Source organism: Eptatretus burgeri, chromosome 10, assembly GCF_056783735.1.
Source record: "Eptatretus burgeri isolate ZD-2024b chromosome 10, Ebu_testis_v1, whole genome shotgun sequence".
NCBI lineage: Eukaryota > Metazoa > Chordata > Myxini > Myxiniformes > Myxinidae > Eptatretus > Eptatretus burgeri.
Genome location: NC_140970.1, coordinates 67763200 through 67788668, shown reverse-complemented (window position 1 = coordinate 67788668; position 25469 = coordinate 67763200). Strand labels below are relative to the sequence as shown.

The following is a 25469-nucleotide window of genomic DNA, read 5'->3' as shown; positions in this document are numbered from 1 at the left end:
CAATCGAACATTACTTACAAAATAAAAAATACAAAATGTACATTATCACATAAATCGGTAAAATATTTTACGCTTCCTTTATCGCAAAACGGATACGGAATTTATATCTTGAAGAATTCGGAATTTATTTCTTGAAGAAATCGGTGATCTTGGTTGGTTTCATGGATGCTCTTGAGAGTCTTTGGGTGTCATCCAGAAGGATTTTAATCTGGTGTATCTTCAAACGAAGATTGGGGCATTCCTGCTCATCCAAGGACTCCAACCAATGAAGACCATCAAGGAAAGACTGTTCAGCTTTGGAATGCAGAGGCTGGGGGAGAGGTTCAACTGGTGCCACTTCTTCTTCCGACTCCTCTAGTGGTTCCTCTTCCTCTCCAGTTGACAGCTGTTCTTCTCTGAGCAGTTCTTCAGCCAGGTCTCTTTCTTCTTGATCAACCCAGGCCTGGAGAGCATCAAGAACTGATGTGCCAGGGGCGAGGTTGAGGGGCGAGGTTGAGGGCCGTGATGGCAGACCTGCCCACCTCCTCCTTGGAGAACCCATTGAAGTCTTCTTCATTTTCAGACTTGGGAGGACCTAGGCCTTTCCTCCAGCAGTTAATGATGGTGTCCTTGGTGACCTTCTCCCAGGCTGGCCCTACAAACTCCATCGTCTTCTTAACGTCCATGGCCTTGAGGAAGACGGTCATCTCTTTCTGCTCCCTGGCCATAGCTTCGCATAATTAATCTTTGTAGAATATCTTGAAACAGTTGATGACCCCCTGGTCCAAAGGCTGGATCTTGCTGGTGGTGTTCGTGGGCATAAAGGAAGCAAAGATCTTCCCATCCTTGGACTTTAAGATGTCTCCTGATGGATGAGATGGGGCGTTGTTAATGAGGATAGCTTTCTCTTCTTGCCCAAGCTTTCTCAGGTGCTTCCGCACAGCAGGGCAGAACCTCTGGAAGAACCAGTCCTTGAAACAGGCTCCTGTCATCCAAGCCTTCCTGGTGTTGGTGTAAATGCAGGGAAGGAGGGATCTGTTGACATGGTGTAGACACCTGGTGTTTAGTGACTTCCCTATGACCAACGGAGTCATCTTCAGAGACCCTGACCTGTTGGCACAGAGAAGGAGGCTGACTTTGTCCTTTGGCTTCTTGTGTCCAGTCTTTCTTGATGGGTTGTCATCCAGGTCCATAGTTCTGTCTGGAGGGGTCTTGTAGTACAGACCAGTTTCATCTGCATTGAAAACCTGGTCTTCTGTGAAGTTGTTGTCTTAGATTAGTTCATTGAAGACAGAGAGGTAGTTCTTGGCAGATTCAAGGTCTGCAGACTTGGCCTCTCCATGTTGTTGGTTCATGTGGACCCCATGTCGATCCTGCCAGCGTTGCAGCCACCCCCTGGTTAAGCTGTAGTCAGCATCTTCACCTCTCTCTTCCTTGTGAAGATCCTTCTTGATCTTCTTGGCCTGATGAAGGAGGATGGTGCCTGAGATGGGTATGTCAAGCTCTCTAGACTTGCAGAACCAATTGAATAGTTCCTGGTCCAACTCCTGATCCTTCCCAAGCTTGACCCTCTTCCTCTTCATCCCTTCATTGGAGTTGACAGTGACGATGAAGCTCTTGATGTTCTCTTCATCCTTCAACCATCCTCTTAGAGTTGAACCGGCGATGCCTGTATCCTTGCTGATGGTCGCTTGAGTTTCACCCTTCCGTATCCGTTTAATTATGTGTAGCTTCTCGTCTATGGAATAACACTTCCACTTTGGCATGGCGGCGCTGAACTGAACAGAGCAAACAAAACTAACAAATTTGAAGTTTTCTCGGCTAGTAGGTGATGAAGATGTCGATGAACTGGTACAGGAGATGTAACGGGAGCTTAGATTTAAGTTGACAACTCTTCCGAAAGGATGTGGGCGGTGGAGCACGCGAACATGAATTAATCTTGTACAGTACAGTACTGTACTTACGTTGTGTACTGTGTTATATGGTGTTAGAAGGGAACGTGAACGTGAGTTCCAGGAGATACGGATGCTATGATGATTTGAATTGAATTGATTTTGTTCATCTCAGCTTCGCCATTTATACGGGAAAGGTGCGAGAAGATGACAGCTCGTGAGTATTTTCACACCACATGTCACTCAACACAGGGCGATGACAGCTTGAATTTTTTTCGCCACCTAGTGCTATTTTGGGCTAACTTTGTCTCTATTTTCTCACTTTTTTGCCTTTAAACATGAAATAGTAGTATTTTTTGGGGTCCAAGGTGTATGAGCGTTATATCAGTACAAGCGCTATAACGCTTAGCGTTATATCGATTTTCCACTGTATTTATATTTATATATATATTTTTATATTCATATATATATATATATATATATATATATATATATATATATATATATATATATATATATATATATATATATATATATATATATATATATATATATATATATTACAATAAAAGAGAAACGCCGAATTTTGTTCCCGTTTTGCGACATCAAATCATATCCTCCTGAAAATTGGCAGGTATTTAATTTACTATTGGGAAGGTGGCTCGATGTACTTTTTGTTATGAACTAACTATTATCAATTGTGAATTTTGGGGGTGAAAATGGGCAGGACACACCCAATGCTCTTAAGAAGGAAATAAAACCGTTACCACTTTCATTGAATAAGAAAGTAAAACTGCTTACCACGTTCATTGAACATTGTGATTATCGACGGGAAAAATGTTTATTTTATCGATGGAATGAACAATGAGGCTTCCTCGCATTCATTCAGGTGAGTAATTTTTTTTTGTCCTTTCCTGACTTGCACTTCATAACCATCCCCTACGCACCTTTATTTGTAGACAACAGAAGAAAAAAGCACAAACTAAAAAGCCAAAACTAAAAAAAAGATTGCTATCTCACTTGCCTTCCTTTAAGCCTTATCCTTAAAGCCAGTAAGCTACTGTTCAACAGTGCAAAACATTTAAACAGTGAAACAAAGATGCAGATTTGCATAACATTTGAACAGTGCAAAAAAGATGCAGGTTAAGTTTGCTCTTGATTTGAACAGTCAACAGTGCAAAAAGACAGTGTTGTATTCGGTAGTTTTGCAGGTTTGCATTTGAAAAGTTGAATGAAAGATGCAGGTGGTTTGCTTACCAGCATACTTTTCTGATCCAATCACTCTCGGCCTGTATTCAAATTGTCTAATTGACTCAAATTATACTACCATCTTCAAATTGTCAAGCTAAGAATTTTTTTCTTTATCCACTGACTCACAACTCTGTCATCAGTCACTACTGAGCAAAAATTGTACAGCTACCCATCCTGTTTGGGGGAGTCTTCCTGCTCAAAATAAAGTAAAATAAAAGTAAAGTTATTCACTCTCCTTTTTAGCTGACCATCAAGTGAGATTGGACCTGAAAATCAGTTTGTGGGCTTGCAAGATCTTACTACATTCTGATGTCACTTTTATGTACTTGGAAACCCCACTTCAGTACTTTACAATCCCACTTCAGTACTTTACAATCCCACTTCAGTACTTTACAATCCCACTGCAGCACTTGAAAATTCAACTGCAGCACTTAGCAATTCAACTGCAACATTTGGTACTCCTGTTGCACTACTTGGAATTCCCACTGCATTATGTACTTGGAAATTCCACTGCAGCACTGAGAAATTCCACTGCAGCATTGGGAAATCTCACTGCAGCACTGGTAATTCTTCATCATTCAGGCCATACATGTGCATGAAAAGGCCATGCACCCAAAATAATCGGGGGGGGGGGCTATATATTCCAAGAACTAAAATCCGTTGATTGAAACGCACATTACTCATCACTTTTATATGTTTCCAGGTGGTAACATTCCGAGAACACCGAAACGAAGAAGAATTTACCAGAAGTCCGTGCACAAAGGAACGCAAGATGATAGCTGCAGTTGCCAGCAGTCCCACGAAGGAACGCAAGACGACAGCTGCAGTTGCCAGCAGTCCCACGAGCCTACACGAATGATGAAAATGTGTTCTTCCTTGAAACAGATATTTGAGAAATGGAAATAGCATGTAACTACTGTGAGCCAAAAAAAATTGCTGGCGAGCCACCAGAAAAATCCAATTAGATTTATTCCCAATGCCTCCTCAATATCTGCTATCACTGCTCAACGGAACAAATAATGATTCCGACCATTTCCTTCAGAACATACGTCTTTATAATAGCGCATTTCAAATGACGAGCTTTGGCAGATTCATGGATGAGATCCCAATTTTACTGTCCATGGTCAAGTGCCTCACAAAATTGGAAGTCTCCATCTGCAAGACGATACGCCTCGACAGTTTCTGCAAATTTATTTCATTGACAGCAGACGAGCCGAACATGAAGCACGTTTGGCCATCGGTACTGGTATGAAACCACACATCGTAACGAATCTCACAGAGTTATTGCATGAGAACAACAAATATGTCAGAAACCTGAAAACGGCTGTTGAAAGCATGAACCAAGACGGAAGAGAAGATCTTAGAGTTGTTATCCACGAAAACAAGCAGCCGGCTTCACAACATCCTCGCCGTTACAACACACCATCCAGTGAAGAAGTAGGCATACTAACACCGAACGAACCAACTGCGACCAGAGATATTGTGTTACACCAGCGTGATGGAGCATTACAGCATATATCAGAATTACACCGTGCGTACGACACTCTGCAGTACCCAATCCTGTTTCCTTATGGCACAGATGGGTGGAGCGTATATTTGCAGTCAGCCGCTGCACGCAAAATAACGCAAATGCAGTTTTATGCATACCATATCATGTGTCGACAGACTAATCATTTGTTACTGTGCCACAGACTGTTCCAGCAATTTTTAGTTGACATGTACTGTAAGATAGAAACAGAACGATTACATTTTCTCAGACGGGAACAGAAAGCTCAAAGAGCAGACAGCTACCAAAACTTCAGAGACGCTATATTTAATAACGACTGTGATCCGCGGAACGTGGGGCAAAGGATCGTGTTACCACCTACATTCACGGGCGGTCCGCACTATATGCACGAGCGCACCCAAGATGCCATCGCATACGTGCGGAAGTATGGCAGACCAGATCTTCATAACTTCTACTACTAATTCAAAATGGTCAGAAATTACAGAAAATCTTCTACCGAAACAAACAGCATCAGACCGGCCAGATATCATCTGTCGTGTTTTTCATTTGAAATTGAAGAAACTGATGGATCTGTTGAAGAATGGAGCTTTTGGTGACTTGCTGGCATGGCTGTATTCTATCGAATTCCAGAAAAGAGGGCTCCCTCATGTGCACATACTACTCTGGCTGTCCCAAGGAAGCAAAATCAGACCCGACGATATTGATCAAGTCATATCTGCGGAAATACCATGTCCGGATTCGGGACTTCAACTGCACGAACTGGTGAAATGCAACATGATCCATGGACCATACGGCCCTTTCAACAAACAGTTCATGTATGAAGGACGGATCCTGCTCAAAAATGTTCCCGAAGGATTTTATGGAAGCGACGGAACAAGGCAAAATAGCTATCCCAAGTACCACAGGCGCACCCCAGAGGACGGAGGGAATGTAATCGCAATCACCAAAATTGTAAATGGACAGCGTATCGAGCACGTTAGACAATCTGTGGGTTGTACCTCACAACCCTTGGCTTTTAAAACAAATGAAGTGCCACACGAACGTTGAAATTTGTACTTCAGTCAAAAGTGTGAAATATGTGCTGAAGTATGTAAACAAGGGAAGTGGCCAATCTTCACTATTGAAGGTGGACAAAATTTGATGAAATACAACAATATCAAGAAGCCAGGTTCGTGGGTGCCATGGAAGCTGCTCACCGAATCTTGGCCTTCCCGATGCATGAACACTATCCACCAGTGATGCAGCTGGCTATCCACCTGGGAAATGGCCAGCGAGTGTACTTTGACACTCGCAATGCGGATGCCCGTGCCGGAGCGGTGCCACCAAAGACAACTCTGACAGAATTCTTCACCATTTGCCGTACGGATGAATTCGTGAAAACACTCACTTATCACGAAGTTCCAGAGTATTACACGTGGGATTCTTGCAACAAAAAGCCTAATCGACGCAAGAGGGGAACTCCAGAACCACAATTCCCTGGTGTATTCAGAAGCCCTGGTATCGGTAGAGTTTATGCGGTCAATCCAAAACAATCAGAGTGCTATTTTTTACGCATGCTGCTTCACCAGGAACATGGTCCGACATCGTTCAAAGATCTCAGGAGACATGAAGGTGTAATCCTACCAACCTTTCGAGAGGCATGTCTGGCGAAGGGACTTACAGAGGATGACAACCATCGACATAATGCCTTGCAAGAGGCAACTATTGGACAGAGCCCACAAAGTCTTCGGAAATTATTCATTGTCCTGTTGATTTTTTTTGTGAACCAAGTAACCCACTCGCACTCTGGAATGATCATAAAGCTGCGTTAGTAGAGGATTTTTTTCCATCGCCACAACGTTCATGTTGACGACCACACAGGGGAAATGTACAATCTTTGCTTGATGGAAATATAAGACCATATCCTCGCACAAGGAGGTCAAACCCTGGATAACTTCAACCTTCCTGTCATTGACCGTACAATGGCCGCAAACCACGCACAGGAGTCAGTTCGGTACGCGAATTTCAACGTATGTGAACAAAACCAGTACATCAACAACCGCGAGCATCAGCTGAAGGCAAATCAGAGAGTAATATATGCACTATTTATCGACAAAGTAAACACACAGCGCTGCGGTATCACCTTTGTTGACGCTCCTGGAGGGATAGGTAAAACGTTCCTTTTGAATTTAATTATCGCAAAGATCAGATTGAATGGCCATATCGCTATTGCTACAGCATCGAGTGGTATAGCCGCAACTTTACGAACAGGGGGACGTACTCTACATTCCACCTTCAAAGTACCCCTGAATGCTCATAAACAAGATACACCAACCTGCTCTATGAAAAAAGGGACAGCAATTGACATTCATTAGATCCACCAAATATCATGAATGGCACCCGCTCTACAACAGAGTGATGAACGAAGCCAAAGCAATTATTGTGGACGAGGCTCTGATGACACACAGGGCCGTGTATGAAGCGATCAATTGGACCCTACAGGATATTTGTGGCAATTCAAAACCATTTGGTGGCATTCCGGTAATGTTCTGTGGAGACTTCCACCAAATACTACCCGTTGTGAAGCAAGGAACACGTGCAAACATAGTCGATGCGACGCTGAAGCGGTCGCCGTTAAGGCGCAACGTTACAACGTACCGACTGCACGACAACATACTAGCACAGCTTACAAACGACCCCACCGTTGCTAATTACGCCGACCTCCTCATGAACATTGGAGACGGTAACTACCCTGTTGAGAATAAACTGGCCACCATCACTTTACCAGAACGGATTGACCAGCATGGAACTCCATCCAAATTAATCGAGGAAATCTGTCGGATTAACAGGACGTGCTCCAAGTGACAACTGGTTGTTAGAATCAGCGATACTTGCACCTCTAAACGAAACAGTGGATTCTGTCAACTCGACCGTCATTGACCGCTTCCCAGGAGAAGTCAAGATATATAATGCAATCAACACTACACTCGCTCTAGAGGAAATGGTGCACTTTCCCGTTGAATTTCAGAATTCCATTGAAATATCAGGGATACCACCACACAAACTTAAGATGAAAGTGGACTGCCCAGTTATTGTTCTACGTTCATTGGATCCACCAAATACCATGAATGGCACCCGCTGTACAGTCCACCGAATGAACCCAAATGTGATTGAAGTAATCCTGATTAATGGACCGGCAGCAGGAAAACATGCATTAATTCCAAGGATACCACTTATGGCCCAACGCAGGGAAGTGTGAGCCACGGTGTTTCAGGGAACCCTCATTGTATAAAGTGATCAGTGTGCCTAAATAGTTTACTAAACAAAATTTTGGAGGAGATATTCGAAGCAAGCGTTTGAAAATCTATTAAAAAAATGTATGGTCTTCCTGGTCTATATTGAGTCCTTGATGTGCTCACTCTGGGGAATTTGTAATGAAGTTGTCAATAAGGGCCTGTTTTTTTTATTTTCACATTTGTAAATTAATGATATTTCTTATAGGGCTGACATAATTATTTCCATTGTTTATGCTAGTCTTGGTTTCCAGTATGACAAATAGCCCCAATATTATTTGAAAATAGAATTGGATCAGCTCGAAAAGGGTCTATCCATGTGAACTGACGGAAAACGTCGAAATTGACCATTTCACACTAGAAGGCTCTTATTGGTGCCTGTAAATCCCCTTGTCCAATCCGATAGAAAATAAATATTTTTTCTAATGATATTGCTTGAAAGTTTCTTCGAGTAATAGTAAACTTTCATGCTAGGTACCATCAGGATTAGGGAACTGATTTGACTTGGCTAGCAAATTGGGTTTGGCCAGTGAAAATCTCCACCGGTCCGTCATATTTGCATTTCAGTCAATAGTTTAGACTAATAACATTGCAATTAAATTGTTGTTGGTTATATACTCAAATACAATGGGAGTGATTAATCTGACCAAGTATCATTCCCTTATTCCCCATATTGGTGAAAATATCATCCGATGAAAATTTCTCCACCGGTCTGTCACATTTTCAGAAAGGTGATTTTTCTGGGTAATTCATGTTATTTTCCATAATAAATGCTTTTGATTATATTACTCAGCTTACTGATAGCATTGATGCTGTATTTTATTCAGGTTATCATTTCTGGACAATTTTGGGTTTTTGACCCTTCGAATGACAGTCGTCGATGAGCTGACAGTCATTTTAAACAATGGTTCACATAGCATTATGAAACAATGGTACAAGCTATAAAACCCTGAAACTACAATGTTTTTGTCCTGGACCAATCATTAGAGCTGACTTTGCTGTTGTTTGTTGTTTGAGCTGAAAGCTTGCATGTCAGCCTGACCAAATCAAAAAATCCTACCCTATTTTGAAAATGATGACATTTTGTGATGACCAATCCTTTTTATAAACTGTTTTTTGCAAATTGTTCAGTGAATCTTGGATTTTCTTTATGCTGCAACAACTTCACTGTACATGAATTTTTTTTTTTTTTTTTCATGACTTCTGAAACAATTTGGCTCACACTAAGCTGCTTTGACCCTTATACCATCCGACAGTGACCAGCCATTCTGGTTCCGTGGATTACAATTTCCCTTATGACCTTGCTTTGCCATGATAATAAACAAAGCACAGGGACAGACGTTCAGCATAATCGGACTAGATCTGCGTTTGCCTGTTTTCTCACACGGAATGTTGTATGTTGCGGCATCAAGAGTTGGATCAACATCAAAGCTGCACGTCCATGCCCCAGACAAGAAAACGAGGAACGTTGTTTTTAAAAATGTGCTGCAGTAGATGACCGAAGAGACCCGTTCATACCAAAATTGACTCCACAGAAACCACGAGTAACCGACATATGCTTTCATTTATGAATTACCCGTCGAAGAGGAATGAGTTATTTGAGGAACGAGTTTCTTCTGGCTTAAGTTACATAATAATGTGACAAACAGCTGAAAGAATCACTGCAAGAGACATTTCAAGAAATACATTGTTTCGGGGGTATTTTATTGATGGATTTACAAAAAAATGTCATGTCCAGAATTATTCATACCCTTGCTTAGATCAGTTCAAAGTCACATTCAGTAATCAATGGAAAAGCCTCTGTTTGTGATTACAGCCTCCAAACGGTTTTTATACTTGCTCACAAGGTTTTTGCATGTCTCTGCAGGGATTTTGGCCCACTCCTCCATCGCGAAGGTCTCCAGGTCTTTGAAGTCGGAAGGCTTCCTTGCCATCACTCCGGTCTTGAGCTCCCTCCACAGATTCTCGATTGGGTTGAGGTCCTGACTTTGGCTTGGCCACTATAGAACGTCTACATCATTATCCCGGAACCATTTATTGACTGACTTGGCGGTGTGTTTTGGATCGTTGTCCAAAACCCTAACAAATCGCGAACTGCTTCCATTCGGTCGGGTTCGTCAATGCAGAAGATGCGGATCACAGCGCCCATGAAGTTGATGAGGAGAGTGATGACGACCATGCAAACCAGTTCCGCAACGTCTGGGAAAGACTCGCTGAAATCTTTGGTTCAGACACGATGCCCTCATTGGAAAAATACATCAACGTGGCCGCTGAGTTACGCAGCACCCAAGAAATGACTGATGCACAAATTGTGGATTCTGTGAAGAACGTCTCCGACAGTACGGGTGACGTGGACGATGTGGACATTGTTGATCTCGAGGACTCAGGGGAGACATACATTCCAAACGCGCCTCCAACTATTCGGGAGGCATTCAGCGCCCTGGATGTGATGCGCCGATACTGTCTTTCTGTGGAGGATTGCCCAGACAACATCATGGAATACAATGACCGATTTGAGTCCTTTCTCATGCACCAGATGCCCAAGAGTTTGAGGCAGTCAAACATAACGGATTACTTCGCGAAGCAGTAAAGGATCGATCGAGCTTAGTGTTGAAGTCCAATCATGGTTTTATATTTGCTTGTTTGTACATCACCGCACTCACTTACACATAGGCATTGAGTGGTAGTCATCACCACGATGACTGTCATGTAATTTGTCGACATACCATCACCGATGTGTGTGAGAGAGAGAGAGAGAGAGAGAGAGAGAGAGAGAGAGAGAGAGAGAGAGAGAGAGAGAGAGAGAGAGAGAGAGAGAGAGAGAGATATAGATATAGATATAGATATAGATATAGATATAGATATAGATATAGATATAGATATAGATATAGATATAGATATAGATATAGATATAGATATAGATATAGAGGTATATGTATATATATATGTATATGTCTGTCGAATGGCGTTGGTCCCGTCTCGATCGGATGAAATTGAGAAATTTAAGTTACCCGGTGACCTTGACCCCTTGACCCCATGACCTTTGACCTTGAACTTGACCCCCCCCCCCCTCCATGTCCGTTCTCATGTCCCAAGGATCACTCATGCCAAGTTTCATCTCATTCCATCCAACGGTTCGGCCGCCTATAAAGGACGAACAAACAAACACACATACATACAAACATATTCTATTTTTTTTGTCTCGTCGATGGGGGTTATTTGTCAAACTTTTGATATAATGACAAACAATATGTTAAATTTAGTGAAAAAGTGGCCAAAATCGCTTCGAGTTCAGAATTCACATTGTACGTTTTTGTCAATATTTCAAAAATGAAAACTCCCAGAGTAACATTTGACCCCTCAAAATCTTCGCAAGGAACCACTGCATTGGAATATATCATTACTTTGTAATATGGTGGTTGTTTGGGGCACATACTTTGGCAAAGTTCAACCATACCCCCTAATTTTGATATTTTGGAACAAAACATTGATTTTTAACATTTTAGGTTTATTCGTCTACTTTTGGTAGCTCAGTGTAATTTTTGGTATGAGCTAGTATCCTAAAGTAGGTATGTAACATCAGGTACATTATATTTCACAATACATGCAAAATTGCTGCACACTGTAGGTTTATCATAATTATGTTATCATTAACTGATCTCTCGAACAAATACGCCTTGTTATTACCAATCAATTTTTAACACAATTGACACAGATTACAGGCATTTATATTAAACACCTATTAAATAATGCTTATAAATTGAACCTATCCTTTCATGCATCGGGCTACTTTAAATTACAATGAACGTCATACATATTATACTTAAATCACTTATAACAAAATAAATGTCTGAAATAACATCACGAAAGTGTCCCTCCCTTTAGATGCGCAGCATATTTGGCTCAGAATCCGTATTCTTGCTCCTCGTCAGATGGATCATCCTCGTCGAGGCTGTCGTCGTCTGACTCGACAGACAATGGCTGATTGTCGCAAGCGGCAAGTTTACACATGTCTGTACATTTCAGTCCACTGGCAATGCAGACACAACTTGGTAGCTTGGAGCTCTTGGAACAATTATAGGCCAACAAATCCAGAAGAGTCTGAGGTGCTGGCTGTCCACTCATCCAGTCCACAGCTCGAGTTGTTCCATCCTGATCATCCCATTTCCATCCTTTTCCAACTGGACTGGGGGTCATTGGGTGCCTCTGAAGGCTTCGTTTCCAAATTGCTGCCTGGTAATTGGCCCGCTGTTCGTGTTTTCGGAAGCAGTCATTGTATGGAGGCAATTTGTTGCTCTCAATCCCGCCCTTCTTCGCATAGAATAGATGGTATCGAAGGCTATTAAGTTCCTTGTACCAGACTTGGATGCATATAGGAGGCATGTGAAATTCTCCAGCTTATCCATAAGCTCCTCGGCCACATTCCATTCTTGTCCCAACTCGGCGAACGTTTCTTGGACCTCTTTGCTAGACCTAAGCAGTTTAAGCGCTCCGAGTTTGCTTTTGCCGGCAAATGTGCTGACAGTGTCGCAACCTGTGTAAGCATGCATCCCTATAAGTCCATGACAAACATCTGCGCCCACTGAAGCTGCAATTTTGGTAATGTCAATGATTTGTTTCCGTTCTTTGGTGCCACATTTCTGAAACAATTTTGATGCAATTTCAGTATGAAACGCCAATGCCATGATGAATACGTAAGTGTCATCGGAGCTGATTACGACTGCTGGATATCAAGTCTGTGCAGCATGAGCAGTGTGAAGGAAGAGTCGACCATCTGCTTCCTCGTGTGTACTTTGCAGCTCAAGCACCTCCTGGTGTCCTTCCCTGGTTATTTTGTAACACTTGTCTTCAGTTGTTACAAATAAGACCTTTCCATTCAGACGCTTGGTGGAATCTGGTTTCCTCCATTCGCTCACCAGAAATGAAATGAGGCTGGACTTATTCCCAACATGGGCCAAGAAACTTCTCCATCGCCTTACAATTTGCGATGCTGTGATGTCTGAAGCTTCACTCCAAGTTCCTATCCTCTGGCGAGCCTTTCACAGTTCTTGATGGATGTATCTTGGTAGGTGTCGAAGACGATGTCGATCCTGTCACTAGTGCTGCCATCCTTCAGTGCCATCGACAAAACAAACTGGGCAATTTCCCCCAAGTTGACTTGATCCCCTTTCATCTTCTGGATTATGCTCATTCCATCTATTATGGTTGCAGAATGATCAGGAAGTTGGTCAGCTGGGGCTACATTCTTTTGTAGATAACTAGCAAGAGCAGCCTTGTTGGTTTTACGGTGTAGACCTTCTGGGGTTGCCAGTGCCCATGGTAACGGACCAAGAGGATGGGATAGTACATCAGCCATCTGCAGATTTCGTCCCTGTGCCATCACAATGATGCGACCAAGCAATGCTCTGTCAGCTTGAAGAAGCATGGATCTGCCACTCATTTTGACTTGTTTCTTCTTGCATAAATTACTGAAGGTTTTCAGTTTGTTCATTTTCATTGGATCATGAAAGCGTTTGATTGGTGGGTCCGTCTCGAGTCTCTCAGCTTTGAAATTTGTGTAGCATTGAACTCCAATGTCTCTGACATTCTTCAAATCCGAGCGGATATCTTCGGGGACTTTTTTTGCTGTCGAGATAGTGATAAGTTTGTGGGCTTCTTCAAATGGATTTACCCAGCTCTTCACCAGATGTACGATTGTCGAAACAGCATCCTCATCTTTCCTCACACGCGTTTTGTGCAGGTCAGCATGTGAAACATTTGATCCGTCTTCCTGTACCATTTCCCTCATCTGACCAAGAAAGGCACTCCTGTGTTCTGCAGTAATGTAATAGCGCTTGACTGCTCCTGATTTCAGACTAAACCTTGTTGTGCCTCCTGGGGTCTGTGTATCCTTGTTCACAGTGACTTCAGTCATTTGGTCAACGGGAATGCGTCCAAATGTATTGTGACTGGATAGTTGAATCGAGAACGAACCACCCAAGAAGGCCTGGTACACAGCTGGATGATTGGCTGCCAGATTGGTCATCTCAGCATAATACGCTGGTAGGTATCGTGCATAGTTAAATCTGTCGTATGCAAAACACCAGGGGATCATGTTGTGGATAGCCGAGAGATGCAAGAGCCAATTTCCTTCTCGAGCAGCACGCAGCAGGGCAAGCAAGACGTTTTCAACAATGTCCACATAAGACATCCAAGAGGCTGAGAGTTCTCCATTTTCATGGCGAAGATGGTCTAAGAATTCGTTCTAGGTGGTGACGAACTCCGTGTATTTGGGGTTTGCCAGAAGACTGTCAAATTTCTGTTGACACAAATGTTCGACCAAATCTCGCTCACTTCTTCTGACACAGACGTTATGTTGTGCTTTTCTTCTGGTTTGTTTTTCTCAACCCATGGAATGAATGCCTCCCATGCTAGTCTCATGAATGCTTCATACACAGACTTGTGCACATACACTGCACGGTTGTACATCTTCCCAGAAAACACACTGGCAAGTGAGCCTTCCGCTGTGAGGTTTGTTTCTATGCACAGGTCCCGGAGACCAGCATCTTGAAAAAGAGCTCCTAGAATTGTGAGTATATTGCAGACTGTATGGAAAGTACCCAGACAGAGAATGATTCGTGAATACTTGTCAGTGTGTTTCCAGATGATTTCGGCTGCCTTAGCATATAATGCCTGGTCCAACACTACGACAATCTCCTCTAACTGTAGTGCCGTTCTCACAATTTCTGACTGGTTTAATATTTCAGCGACTGTAGTCAATTCTGTAGCTGGAGCATTGATCGTGGGTATATAACCAACAACATCATTTGAGACTGTCAGAGAATCTCTGTTGTTTATATTGAAACCCGTCCAGCTTGGTATGCGCTGCTTCTCTGCGTCGGTCATTCGAGCAAGTATCCAGATGAGGTTTTTGTTCGTAGCTGTGTACCCTGTTACTATGCTCGTGTCTGTTGTGAGCAACTGTGGTCCAACGCGCTGTCCAGCAATGTATGTTGTCAATTCGTGATCAGAGACATCCAAAGATCTTTGCTTTTTCTTGGCTATATCAGGAAGCGCTTGTTTTGGAAGATGTGGTCCATAAACTCTGGCCTGTACCACGATACCATTCACACGATGTGACGTTCCCTTTCCACTGAATGTTTCTTCCAATCTATCAATGTTGTCCCATGCCAAGTTGGTAAACGTATATGGTTGAATACTTGTTGGTACGAGTGTCTGCTGATTCAGATTAGCTGCGAGCTTCTGTAAGCACAAGGCTGTGTCATTTTCTTTCAGATGAGAGTAAGATATCCCATGGCCTAATCTGTTCAACGTCCGTATCAACTCCGTATTCCCAGTGAGTGTTTTAACCATGTATGGAAGCAGTATATGTTTTGGTGGCTTCTGCATACCACATGTCACTGCATATACCACATCTTGACTGAAGGATTCCGTGAGCATTGTTAATCTCCATGAAGGGTGTTTGTGTTCTGGATCACCAGTTAGTAGACCGATCAGAAACCGTCGAAGATATTCCGGTGCAGTGAATGATTCCTTCTCCACGTCGGACGGGTGATAGGGCCAGGTTGTTGGTTTTTTTCTCGTCCTTTATTGTTGCTCTCAAAAATGACGATGACTGATCAATGATCTTCGAGATATTTGTTGATTTATCTTTCCAAGTTTTCAGCTCCCTTTCCATATCGCAATACTCACTGACGATATCTTGCATTGTTATGCAATCAGGTACAACAACAAGTTTTCCTTTTGTGTCAGCGAAAATCTGAATACAGTCTCCCAACTCCTGTTCCAATTTCTGACGGAGATGTTTCTTGGTGGATTCTGTTAGACTATGTATGCCTCTGGCAGACATCATTCGCAGTTTCTCTGTAAGCATTGTAACTCTGACAAATGGCTTGTTGGGAACTATATCAATTCGTATATAATGAAACGGTTCTGCAAATGATTCGTCTTGCTTTACGAGATAAATATCATTCTCCTGAGAAGGAGCAGTCTCTGTATCAAAACCAGGTGCTGGTCTTGTGCAGTCCCTGTAGCAGGAAGCATGATAATGTGCTTCAGCAGCAACTATGTCCCGACTCGTTTTGGCTAAAAGGTTGGTGTCACACTTGCGGACTGCACAAGCTCGAAGCTTCTGGTCCGATCTCAACCCCACAGATTGGACTAGTTTTTCCCGAGTTGATGTTCCCTTGTATCTCTTGACATTTTTGCAGAAAATGCATGTGTAGTCATAGATGCGCGATTCTGATGAGGATCATCTTGCCGGTCGCTTAGCATTGGAACACCCAGCAACAGCTTCCTCAGTTGTGCTTGGATCTGTTTTATGTTTAAGAGCTTCCAGATCTCTCTTCATCGTGAAAATGCTGCATTTCCTATGGTAGAATATCACTGGAATCTCCTTGTCTGTCACTGATTTAGCAATGTCAAGTATAGGGGAGTGATCTCTTACTTGAGCAGCATTTATTAGGGTTTTCCATGATTCAAAACTTTGTGGACTGGTAAGTTGTTCATGTGGATCAATACTCAGCGATTCCTTATGAATTATACAGTGTCTTCCAGTTGGCTCTTCGGCCTCATCTCTGGTTTGTTCTTCCATTGCGATTGTACTAGCAACTACACATACTGGGCAAGCACTAACACCACCACCGCCACCATTACCACATTACCTGGAATAAAAAAAGGAAATAACAATTTAGTTGGGTAATACAGATGGAAATACAGTAATGTTTAAGGCTATCCACTACTTTTAGGCATTTTTAATATATGTAGATATTTCAATTTGTGAAATATTGCATCTGGGATGTTACATATTTATCTAGTTTTTATAATATTAAATTATTAAACCAAAAATTACACTGAGATACCAAAAGTAGACGAATAAACCTAAAATGTTAAAAATCTATGTTTTGTTCCAAAATATCAAAATTAAGGGGTATGGTTGAACTTTGCCAAAATATGTGCCCCAAACAACCACCATATTACAAAGTAATGATATATTCCAATGCAGTGGTTCCTTGTGAAGATTTTGAGGGGTCAAATGTTACTCTGGGAGTTTTCATTTTTGAAATATTGACAAAAACGTACAATGTGAATTCTGAACTCGAAGCGATTTCGGCCACTTTTTCACTAAATTTAACATTTTTTGTCATTATATCAAAAGTTTGACAAATAACCCCCATAAATGTTCTATATTTATATTACTATATTAGTTGGCATCCAGTATGCAAATTATTGGTGCTCTGTGGTCCTTAAAAAATATTTATTCCAATTTTAGCAAATATCACATTTTTTGGCGAAGCGAAGCGGGCGTATAATAATATTTCGGGTGATAACACAGAGATGGCCGAGAGTTATACACTGCTATCACTTTTTTCATATCTAGGGACATATATCTTGCTAAAAATCACAATGAGCCTTATTCCATCTGTATGGTACCGACCGGTCAATTTGGGGGGTCTGGCTCATAGCTGACTCTGGGATAATGTTGTGGAAAGGCACAGATTAGGGGATGGGTATAAAAATATTTCAAAAGCCTTGAATATCCCTTGGAGCACAGTCAAAACAATCATTAAGACGTGGAAGGCATATGGTTCATCAAGACCTTGCCTAGGTTAGGCCATCCCTCCAAACTGGATGACCAAGCAAGGAGGAGACTGATCAGATAGGCCACCAAGAGGCCAATGGAAACTTTGAAAGAGCTTCATGCCCTTATAGCAGAGACAGGTGACTGTGTGCATGTGACAAAAATATTGCAAGCACTCCACAATTCTGGCCTGTACACTAGCGTGGCAAGGAGGAAGCCATTACTCAAAAAAGACCACCTTGAGTCCTGTTTGAGGTATGCAAAAAATACTCCCGAGATTCTGAAGCTATGTGGCAAAAAACGTTGTGGTCTGATGAAACCAAGATGGAACTTTTTGGCCTAAATGCAAAACATTACGTTAGGTGAAAACCAAACACAGCACATCACCCAAAGAACACCATCCCTACTGAAGCATGGTGGTTGCAGCATCATGTTTGGGGGATGTTTATCAGCAGGGACTGGGGCACTTGTCAGGAAAGAAAGGAAAATTGAAGGAGTAAAATACAGAAAAATTCCAGAGGAAAACCTGCTTCCCTCTGCCCAGAAAGCAGAAATTGCGATGGAAGTTCACCTTTCAGCATGACAACGACCTGAAGCACACAGCCAAAGCTACACTGGAGTGGCTAAGGAAGAAAAAGATAAATGTCTTTGAGTGGCCCACTCAGAGCCTGACCGAAATCTTCTGTGGCACAACTTGAAGATTGCTGTCAATCAACTCTCCCCATGCAACTTGACTGAGCTCGAGCAGTTTTGTACAGAAGAATGGGTAAATATTTTCCACTCAAGGTGTGCAAAGTTGGTCGAGACCTATTCCAACAGAGTCGTCGCTGTAATGGCGAAGGTGCTACAAACCAAGTATAAACTCAGGGGGTGGACACTTATCCAACGAAGATTTTTTAATTTTTCTGAAATTTGTGGAATTTGTTTTCACTTGGAAGTTGTGGGTTACGATGCATAAATACAGGTGGAAAAAGTCTGATTTAATGCAATTTAATTCCAGGCTATAAGGCAACAAAAGGTGAAAAATTTGAAAGTGGGTGTAGACTTTGTATAGGCACTGAATAATAAACGCACACTTTTGTTCTTGTAATCCCCTTTTGATTAAAAATTCCAAAATCCAGGCTGACTTCACATTTACATTTGTTGCTCAGTGCTCCAATTGTGTAATTGCCTTACAATGGCTGTGCCATCCCACGCTTCTCTCCAGTGCTTCAAGCAGCCGAGGAATTGCCCATCTCGTGCCATCCCCCCATTGTTACCCTCAATATTTGTTGCCTCCATTAACTATTCCTTACCTAACCCTCTTATTTGTATGTTGCAGTGTTTTTTTGTATTTATTTTTTCCCCCCTCCATCCTTTCACTCCAATTTTGCTGTTTATTCCCCTTGCTTATTGTGTCTTCGAGTTTCCCCACTGCCATCCTATCAGTTCATACTTTCTCTTGTAATGAGTCTCAATCTTGTAAAGAGCAAAAAATTATTTTTTTTTAAATGGAAAAGAATCAGTGTGTAGAATAGATTGTGCATGTTCATGAGGTAGTGATGGACAACACGTTTGAAAAACTGAAGTAAGACGAGACAACGGACACAGGGAGACCATTCCACAATCATGATAATAATGGGATGAATTGATGCTTTTGGGTAAATCGCCCACCTCCATTCAAGCTATGTCATTAACTTCCACCATCGAAGATCGGAGGTTACTGTTTTCACCCCTTTCTGTTTGTTTGTTTGTGAACAGTATTATGGAAAAACTCCTCGACGGATTTCGACGAAACTTGGTGGGGGGATTACGTCTGGTCCAAGGATCATGCCATTAGATTTTGGACTTGGTCCAAAATCCAATATGGCCGCTATGGCGGCCATTTTGAAAAAATATTTTAATTTTTTTATTTTTGCATTTCTACATGTTTCAAGTGATTTCCAACCCCCCCCCCAAAAAAAATTGTTCGAGAAAAAAAATTTTTGCAACTTTTTTCCAACAAAATTTCGATTTTTTTTTTTTTGCATTTCTACATGCTATAAGTGATTTCCAACAAAAAACATGCCAAAATTATAATTGCGGCTGATTTTGGAACTTCAGGTGGATATACCCACGTAAAATCAATTTCTGTCTCAAGGAATCTAGTTATGACGAATTAATTGAGTATGTAAAAGTTAAAAGTAAAAGGGAAAGTTGCAAACTATAACTCTGTGAGCACTGTTGACGTCAAATTGAATGAATAGGATATCAGGTTCACTTGAGTGACCTCGCAGTATTGGCGGCGGTGGTTTTGCACTCTACCGAGTGCTCCCCCTCTTGTTTTGTTTTGTTTTTGTTTGTACGTGTCGGGGTTTTTGGTGTTTTGTCAACATTTATACATGTCGCTATGTATGTTCCTTTGGTCTCCTCTGTACAAACTATGCTCTACTCGTACCACATGCTCTGCTCTAACTCCTTTATTTTGCTTAACTCTTTCCTTTCTCTGTTCTATTCTTTTCGTTTACTTATTAATGCTCGTCTCTCTGGATGCTCTTGCTGGTGCTCAGCAGCTGCATTTTCAGTGCAGCTCCATTTAACAAGTATGGGGGAAAGGATTAAGCCAACAACAACAACAACCATTTTCTTCTTCTTCTTCCTCCTATTACCCATGTTCCCTCACATTTCTCCTCCTCTAAAACATCTGCCCCATCTATTGAATTCTTTGTCACATCTTTAATGTTCTTCCACACCAGGGAATCGTTGTTCCTTTTCGGCAGGCTTTAATCAAACTCCACACCACCGCAGCATATCAGCCCACCATTTACCTTCTTCATTCCTTCCCACATCAATCCTTCCTGTGATCTCCCTTGCACCAAAACACCATAGTGTCGTCTTTTCCTTTCACCTCCGCCAACACCTCATTCACTCTTTTCCCAACTCGAGAGCAGATCCACCTTCACACCTCTTGACTTACATTTTAGTCTTTTTGTATACAGTGTCGAGGCTTGTATAAGACCTAAATAACAGAATGTATAATAAAGGGAGCAACAGACAAGAGGGGCAGGAGAGGGAAGCACAAAACAGTGGGGATCGGAGACATTAGGAGATGTGTGGAAGGGAGAGGGATGGGGTGGGGTACATGGGGTAAACAAGATGGTGCTATAGGGACTTTCAGGAAGGAAAGCAGGGAATTTGAAGGAGGTGGGTTTGGGGTGGATTATCGGGGGTAGAAAAGATCATGGTTTTGGATGGGGGAATACAAGACATTGTGGTAAACAGCTGTTTTGAAGGCCTGGAGAGAAGAGTGGGATTGAAAAGAGTGTAGGAGTTTGTTCCAGAGGTGGGGAAAAAAGAGGAATGAAAAAGTGAAGGTGAGCAGTGATTGTTGATTTTGGTAGTTTCACCAGAAGGGGGTTGCTGGCGGACCTTGAACACCCTGTGGAAATATGGAAGGGACAGATCACAGATAGAGCAGGGGGGCAAGGCCAGAGAGGAAACTATAGAAGACAGGAAAACGACCAACCTGCCTGCGATGAGAGAGTGAGGGGCCCAAAGACTCAGCCTCATCGCGGGAGATGCCAATGATCCTAAATGCCTTGGTTTCCACAGCGTGAAACCATGAAGGGTGTGAGGCAGGAACACCAGCCCAGGGGAGAGCACGACTCCATCAGACTGCGGATGAAAGCTTTGCATGTGGTCATTTGCTCAGGTGTGCCAAGAAAGGACTTTGCACGACGGAGGATGCCTCGTCGGCGACTAGCCTTGGAGGCCAGCTTGGAAATGTGGCTTTCCCAGGAAAGATCATGGCAGATAGTGAGATCCAAAAGCTTGAATGAAAGGACTTCTTCAAGAGGATTGTTGAGAAAGTAGATTGGAAAGGGGGGGGGGGTCCAGACGGTTCTATCAGAAAGACATTTCGTGAGTGTGAGATTTGTCAGGATTGAAAGATATGTTCCATGTGTTGGACCAGTTTGTGATTTTACCCATATCTGCAGAGAGTGAAGAAGCTGCTGCTTGCCGGTCTGAGGGATGACATGGTACGGCAGAGGGTGGAGTCATCAGCAAAGAGATAAAGAGGATTTTCCAGAGAGTCAGAGAGATCATTGATGAAAACAAGAAAAAGCACTGGGCACAAAACACTACCTTGAGAAACTCCAGCCTGGACAGGAAGAGGGGATGAGAGAACTTCATTTAGGGCCATGCGTTGACTGCGACAGGAGAGGAAGTCTGTGAGCCATGAGTGGAGATTGCCTTGGCTTCCAGAGGAAGAGTCTTCGCCAACTTTATACACTCGACTAACTTTCACTCACACTGTTGAGGTGGATTACCTGAAGAATGTGTGGAGAACTCCACATTGTTGAACTGGATTTGCATAAATGTGATAACACCAGATATCTGAAAACACCCAGTCTCTGCTCACCAAGTCCCTGCTCCCCTCTGCCAGTGTTCTCCTGTGTGTGCGCTTGCCCCTCTCTAACACCCTGGTTCACCAATTTCGTTGTACATGGTCCAACTTCACAGATTTGACATTAGGTCATTGCTGGTGGAACCTTTTGCCATATATCAACTTTTCTTTAGGTGGGAAGTGTGGGGATTTGCGATGACGCACCATCGACTTTGCTGTAGTTCCTCCTTTTCCCGCAACATTTGTATTTCAGCCGTAATCATTGGTTGCCTCCAAACCTATGGAGCACATTTGGCTGCTGAGTATGAAAAATCCCTTCCCAATCCAATTGTGTTACCTTGCATTCTGCTAAAGATAGTCTGTACTACCTATCCCATGTTTTCCTTTACTTGGACTCTGCACACAGTCAAAAAAATACACCCCTTAATATTTACTGTTATCCATGAAGCTCATGTATGTGTTGCAGATAATGAGGTTGTCCCTTGTCCAAGTTCATTTTAATGCTTTTGCTGCTCTGCTATTATTATGCTGTTTTGGGGGAACTAATGTCTCATTTGCACTCTCAATTGTTTCTATGCTCAAATAGCTTGAGCCCCATGTGCTACCCTAAATCCCATCTTTCAAAAGCAAAACCACACCTTCATCCAGGCCCATGAAGTGTTCCTGCAGAACTCTTCCATTTTGTTTCTGTAAGAGTTGCAGGTCGTTGGCCTGGCCGTCACATCGTCATGCTCCTTGCTTCGTGTAATACAGAAATAGCGGATGCAGTGAAGCCCTTATCTTGGTGCTCTTTCAAGATTGAGGTTGAGGGGTTACTCGTTCTTTGTGTGGAAGAGATGTGAAAGCTGAACTGCTGGCATGAAGTCCAACTTTTGAAAGTTGGTCATTATTTTGGCACTGCTGTTATCAAAAGGCATGCATGTTCTATGAAGCAACACCAGGATAAAACGTGGAAGCTGAAATCTGCATTCAAGCAGCCACAATCACAAGGAGAGTGATTTATTTAACAATGCAGAACCTGGCTGGGATATATAGATTACAGTAGATCTGAAGTTGAATGATTTGATGAATTATATTAAAGTAGACACACACACACGATAGTCTTTCCCATCTGGGCGAGGCTAAAAACAGGCTGATGCCAAAAACAAGTGAGTACTGCAAGAACGTTGACGCTATTTCTGGGAAGAGGCACAGGCCTGCAAGGGCTCATCATACATACGTAGTCCCACGGTCCCACAAACAGGAGGCAGAAGTGGTCATCTCTACTCATGGCTCGGAACACCTCAATGTGTTTACTCCCCTTGAAATGGATGACTTTTTTGGTGTGAATGAGGCATAAATCTATATTATTGCACTTTTTGCACAGTGTAAGATGTTCAGCCAGGCTCCGTTATCAACCTTAAATCTGAAAATATTTTTAAACAGGACAACCACATCCTCATATCCTTGCATTGTCATCTTTTTTTTTGTCCTTCCCACAATCCCACACATAGCTTTGCACCAACAGACAATAAATTTGCTACATGTTCTGATGATGGCACTGTGCGCATCTGGGACTTTCTCCGCTGCCATGAGGAGCGAATCTTGCGAGGTAGGAGAGATGTTATTGAGGTTTTTTTTTTTTTTTTAAGCATATTGAGATCAGAGTGTATGGTTAATGACTATTGAAGTGTCTATTTGTACAAATTTAGACTATATTCAAAGATGAGTAATAAATATTGAAGTTTGGACAAAAATGTACGAATTGCTGAGCTGAACAATTCAAGATTGTTAGGTGCTTCAAGTCTCCATCATTTTATTTGCATGGCATTAAACTCGGCAACATGTATTTTCCAAAGATTATTATTCATGTTTCAGCGAAATAAATTTTAAAATGTTCCTCATTGAAAATTGTTTACTTTGGTTTTGTAGTTTACTTCCTTAGCCGTTAACAACTGTTACAATAAGACTTTGCATCACATTTCATTGTATAGTATTATAATAACCTAAAATTTAGTGTTGCAATAAGAAATTGATTTGTTTTTTTCTTCTTAAAATGTGCTCCCCCTCACAAGCCTGAATGTCTTGAGTACTTCGTATTTCATCGACTTTGATTTATAGTTGGAATTAACCCTCATGATGAGACTAGTTCTCCATGATGAAAAACATCCTTAGTTGCTGCATGTTCTGTTGACAGGGCATGGTGCAGATGTCAAGTGCTTGGATTGGCACCCTTCCAAGGGATTGCTCGTGTCCGGCAGCAAGGACAGCCAACAACCCATCAAGTTTTGGGATCCCAAGTCTGGCCAAAGTCTAGCCACACTGTAGGTGTCACATAGATTTGTTTTCAGGCAAATGTTCCTGTTTTTTTTTTTTTAAGGGTAACCATTGATCCAAAGTTCAAATTATTGCTTCCATCCCCCCCCCCCCCGACCCTACCCCAAAAGGGCAAAGTCCTAGTAATGATTAATTGCCCTTCTTAGTCCCACCGCAGAACAGCTACACGAGCCATGGATTTTTTTCACCTTGGAGATGAATTCTGAGAATGTGGTTGCAAGGGGAAAAGTGCTATAACATGGAGGACTTTCCCCATAAACTGTTTATTTCTTGTCAGGGAGTACGATTAAACACAGGGTGATGATGATCATGGTACATAATGATAATGTCTGTCTGTCAAGACCATAACGTTTTTACAAATCTGAGCTTTTGTCATCGAATTTTCAATAAACCCTTATGAGAATATTGAGAACACTAATTGATAATTGGGTCAAAAGGGCAAAGTCATAGTGAGTACAAATAGGCCTGATCAGCCCATCAAGCACAAGACGTGCCTTTTTTATTGCTTCCGTGTTCCTTTATTTACCATTGCGCTTCAGTGTTTCTGTCCAGGCCATAACATTTTTACCGATTGAGCTTTTGTCATCAAATTTTCAACAAACCTTTATTATGAGAATATGGAGAACACAAATGAATAAAATATCTAAAAAAAATTGTTTAGCTGTTTTTGTCAAGTTTCGTTTGGGTACAAAGCCGACGGATGAACATGCTTTGCATTTTGAGATGCTTTCTAGTTCACATTTGCATTCCATTCTAAGTATTCTTCCTTTCAAGAAATTGATGTTGCAAGACAGTTTTTCAATTATTTTATGCATTGAAAGTGAAGTTGGTTACGAACCAATTGCGGAAATTAATTGAAATGCAACAGGCTCAAAAGTTGTGCAAGATATTTAATTTAAGTTTTATTTGCAACAGGAAAATACTTATCGTGCTCATGTTTCCCAAAACTCCCACCAACAAACCACCAGAATTCAACGAGAGGTGGTGAATTGAGGACCGAGATCAAATTAACACCATCTCAGGATTAATTGTTTTGGACTTTGGGGCTCACCAGCTCATAAATGGTTCTAGGTTAAACCAAGCATATGTTAAGAAGGTTTGTTTTACTTCTGCAGAAAAGAAAACCTTCCACTTTATGCAAGTAATTGCTCACAGTCCAGAACGCTGATATTCCTTTTGTGGGATATGTGCAGATGTCATTTGCAAACTCCTTTATTGCCCATACTGAGTAAATTTCCTCAAGAGTTCAGGATTTGGTTGTGGATTTGCAGACAGTTTCAGCTCATCACACTTGTCACAATTGTCA

The 25469-nt window shown here is 42.0% G+C and overlaps 1 protein-coding gene across 1 annotated transcript in view; it reads left to right on the top strand.

The window, feature by feature from the left end:
• Positions 1-25469, top strand: part of LOC147018769 (pre-mRNA 3' end processing protein WDR33-like) — a 139856-nt gene that overhangs the window by 113193 nt on the left and 1194 nt on the right. Inside the window, exons 7-8 of the mRNA XM_085900095.1 lie at positions 23341-23438; positions 24024-24150. Coding sequence (XP_085756221.1) covers positions 23341-23438; positions 24024-24150 — 225 coding nt within the window. The remainder of the gene's footprint in view (positions 1-23340; positions 23439-24023; positions 24151-25469) is intronic.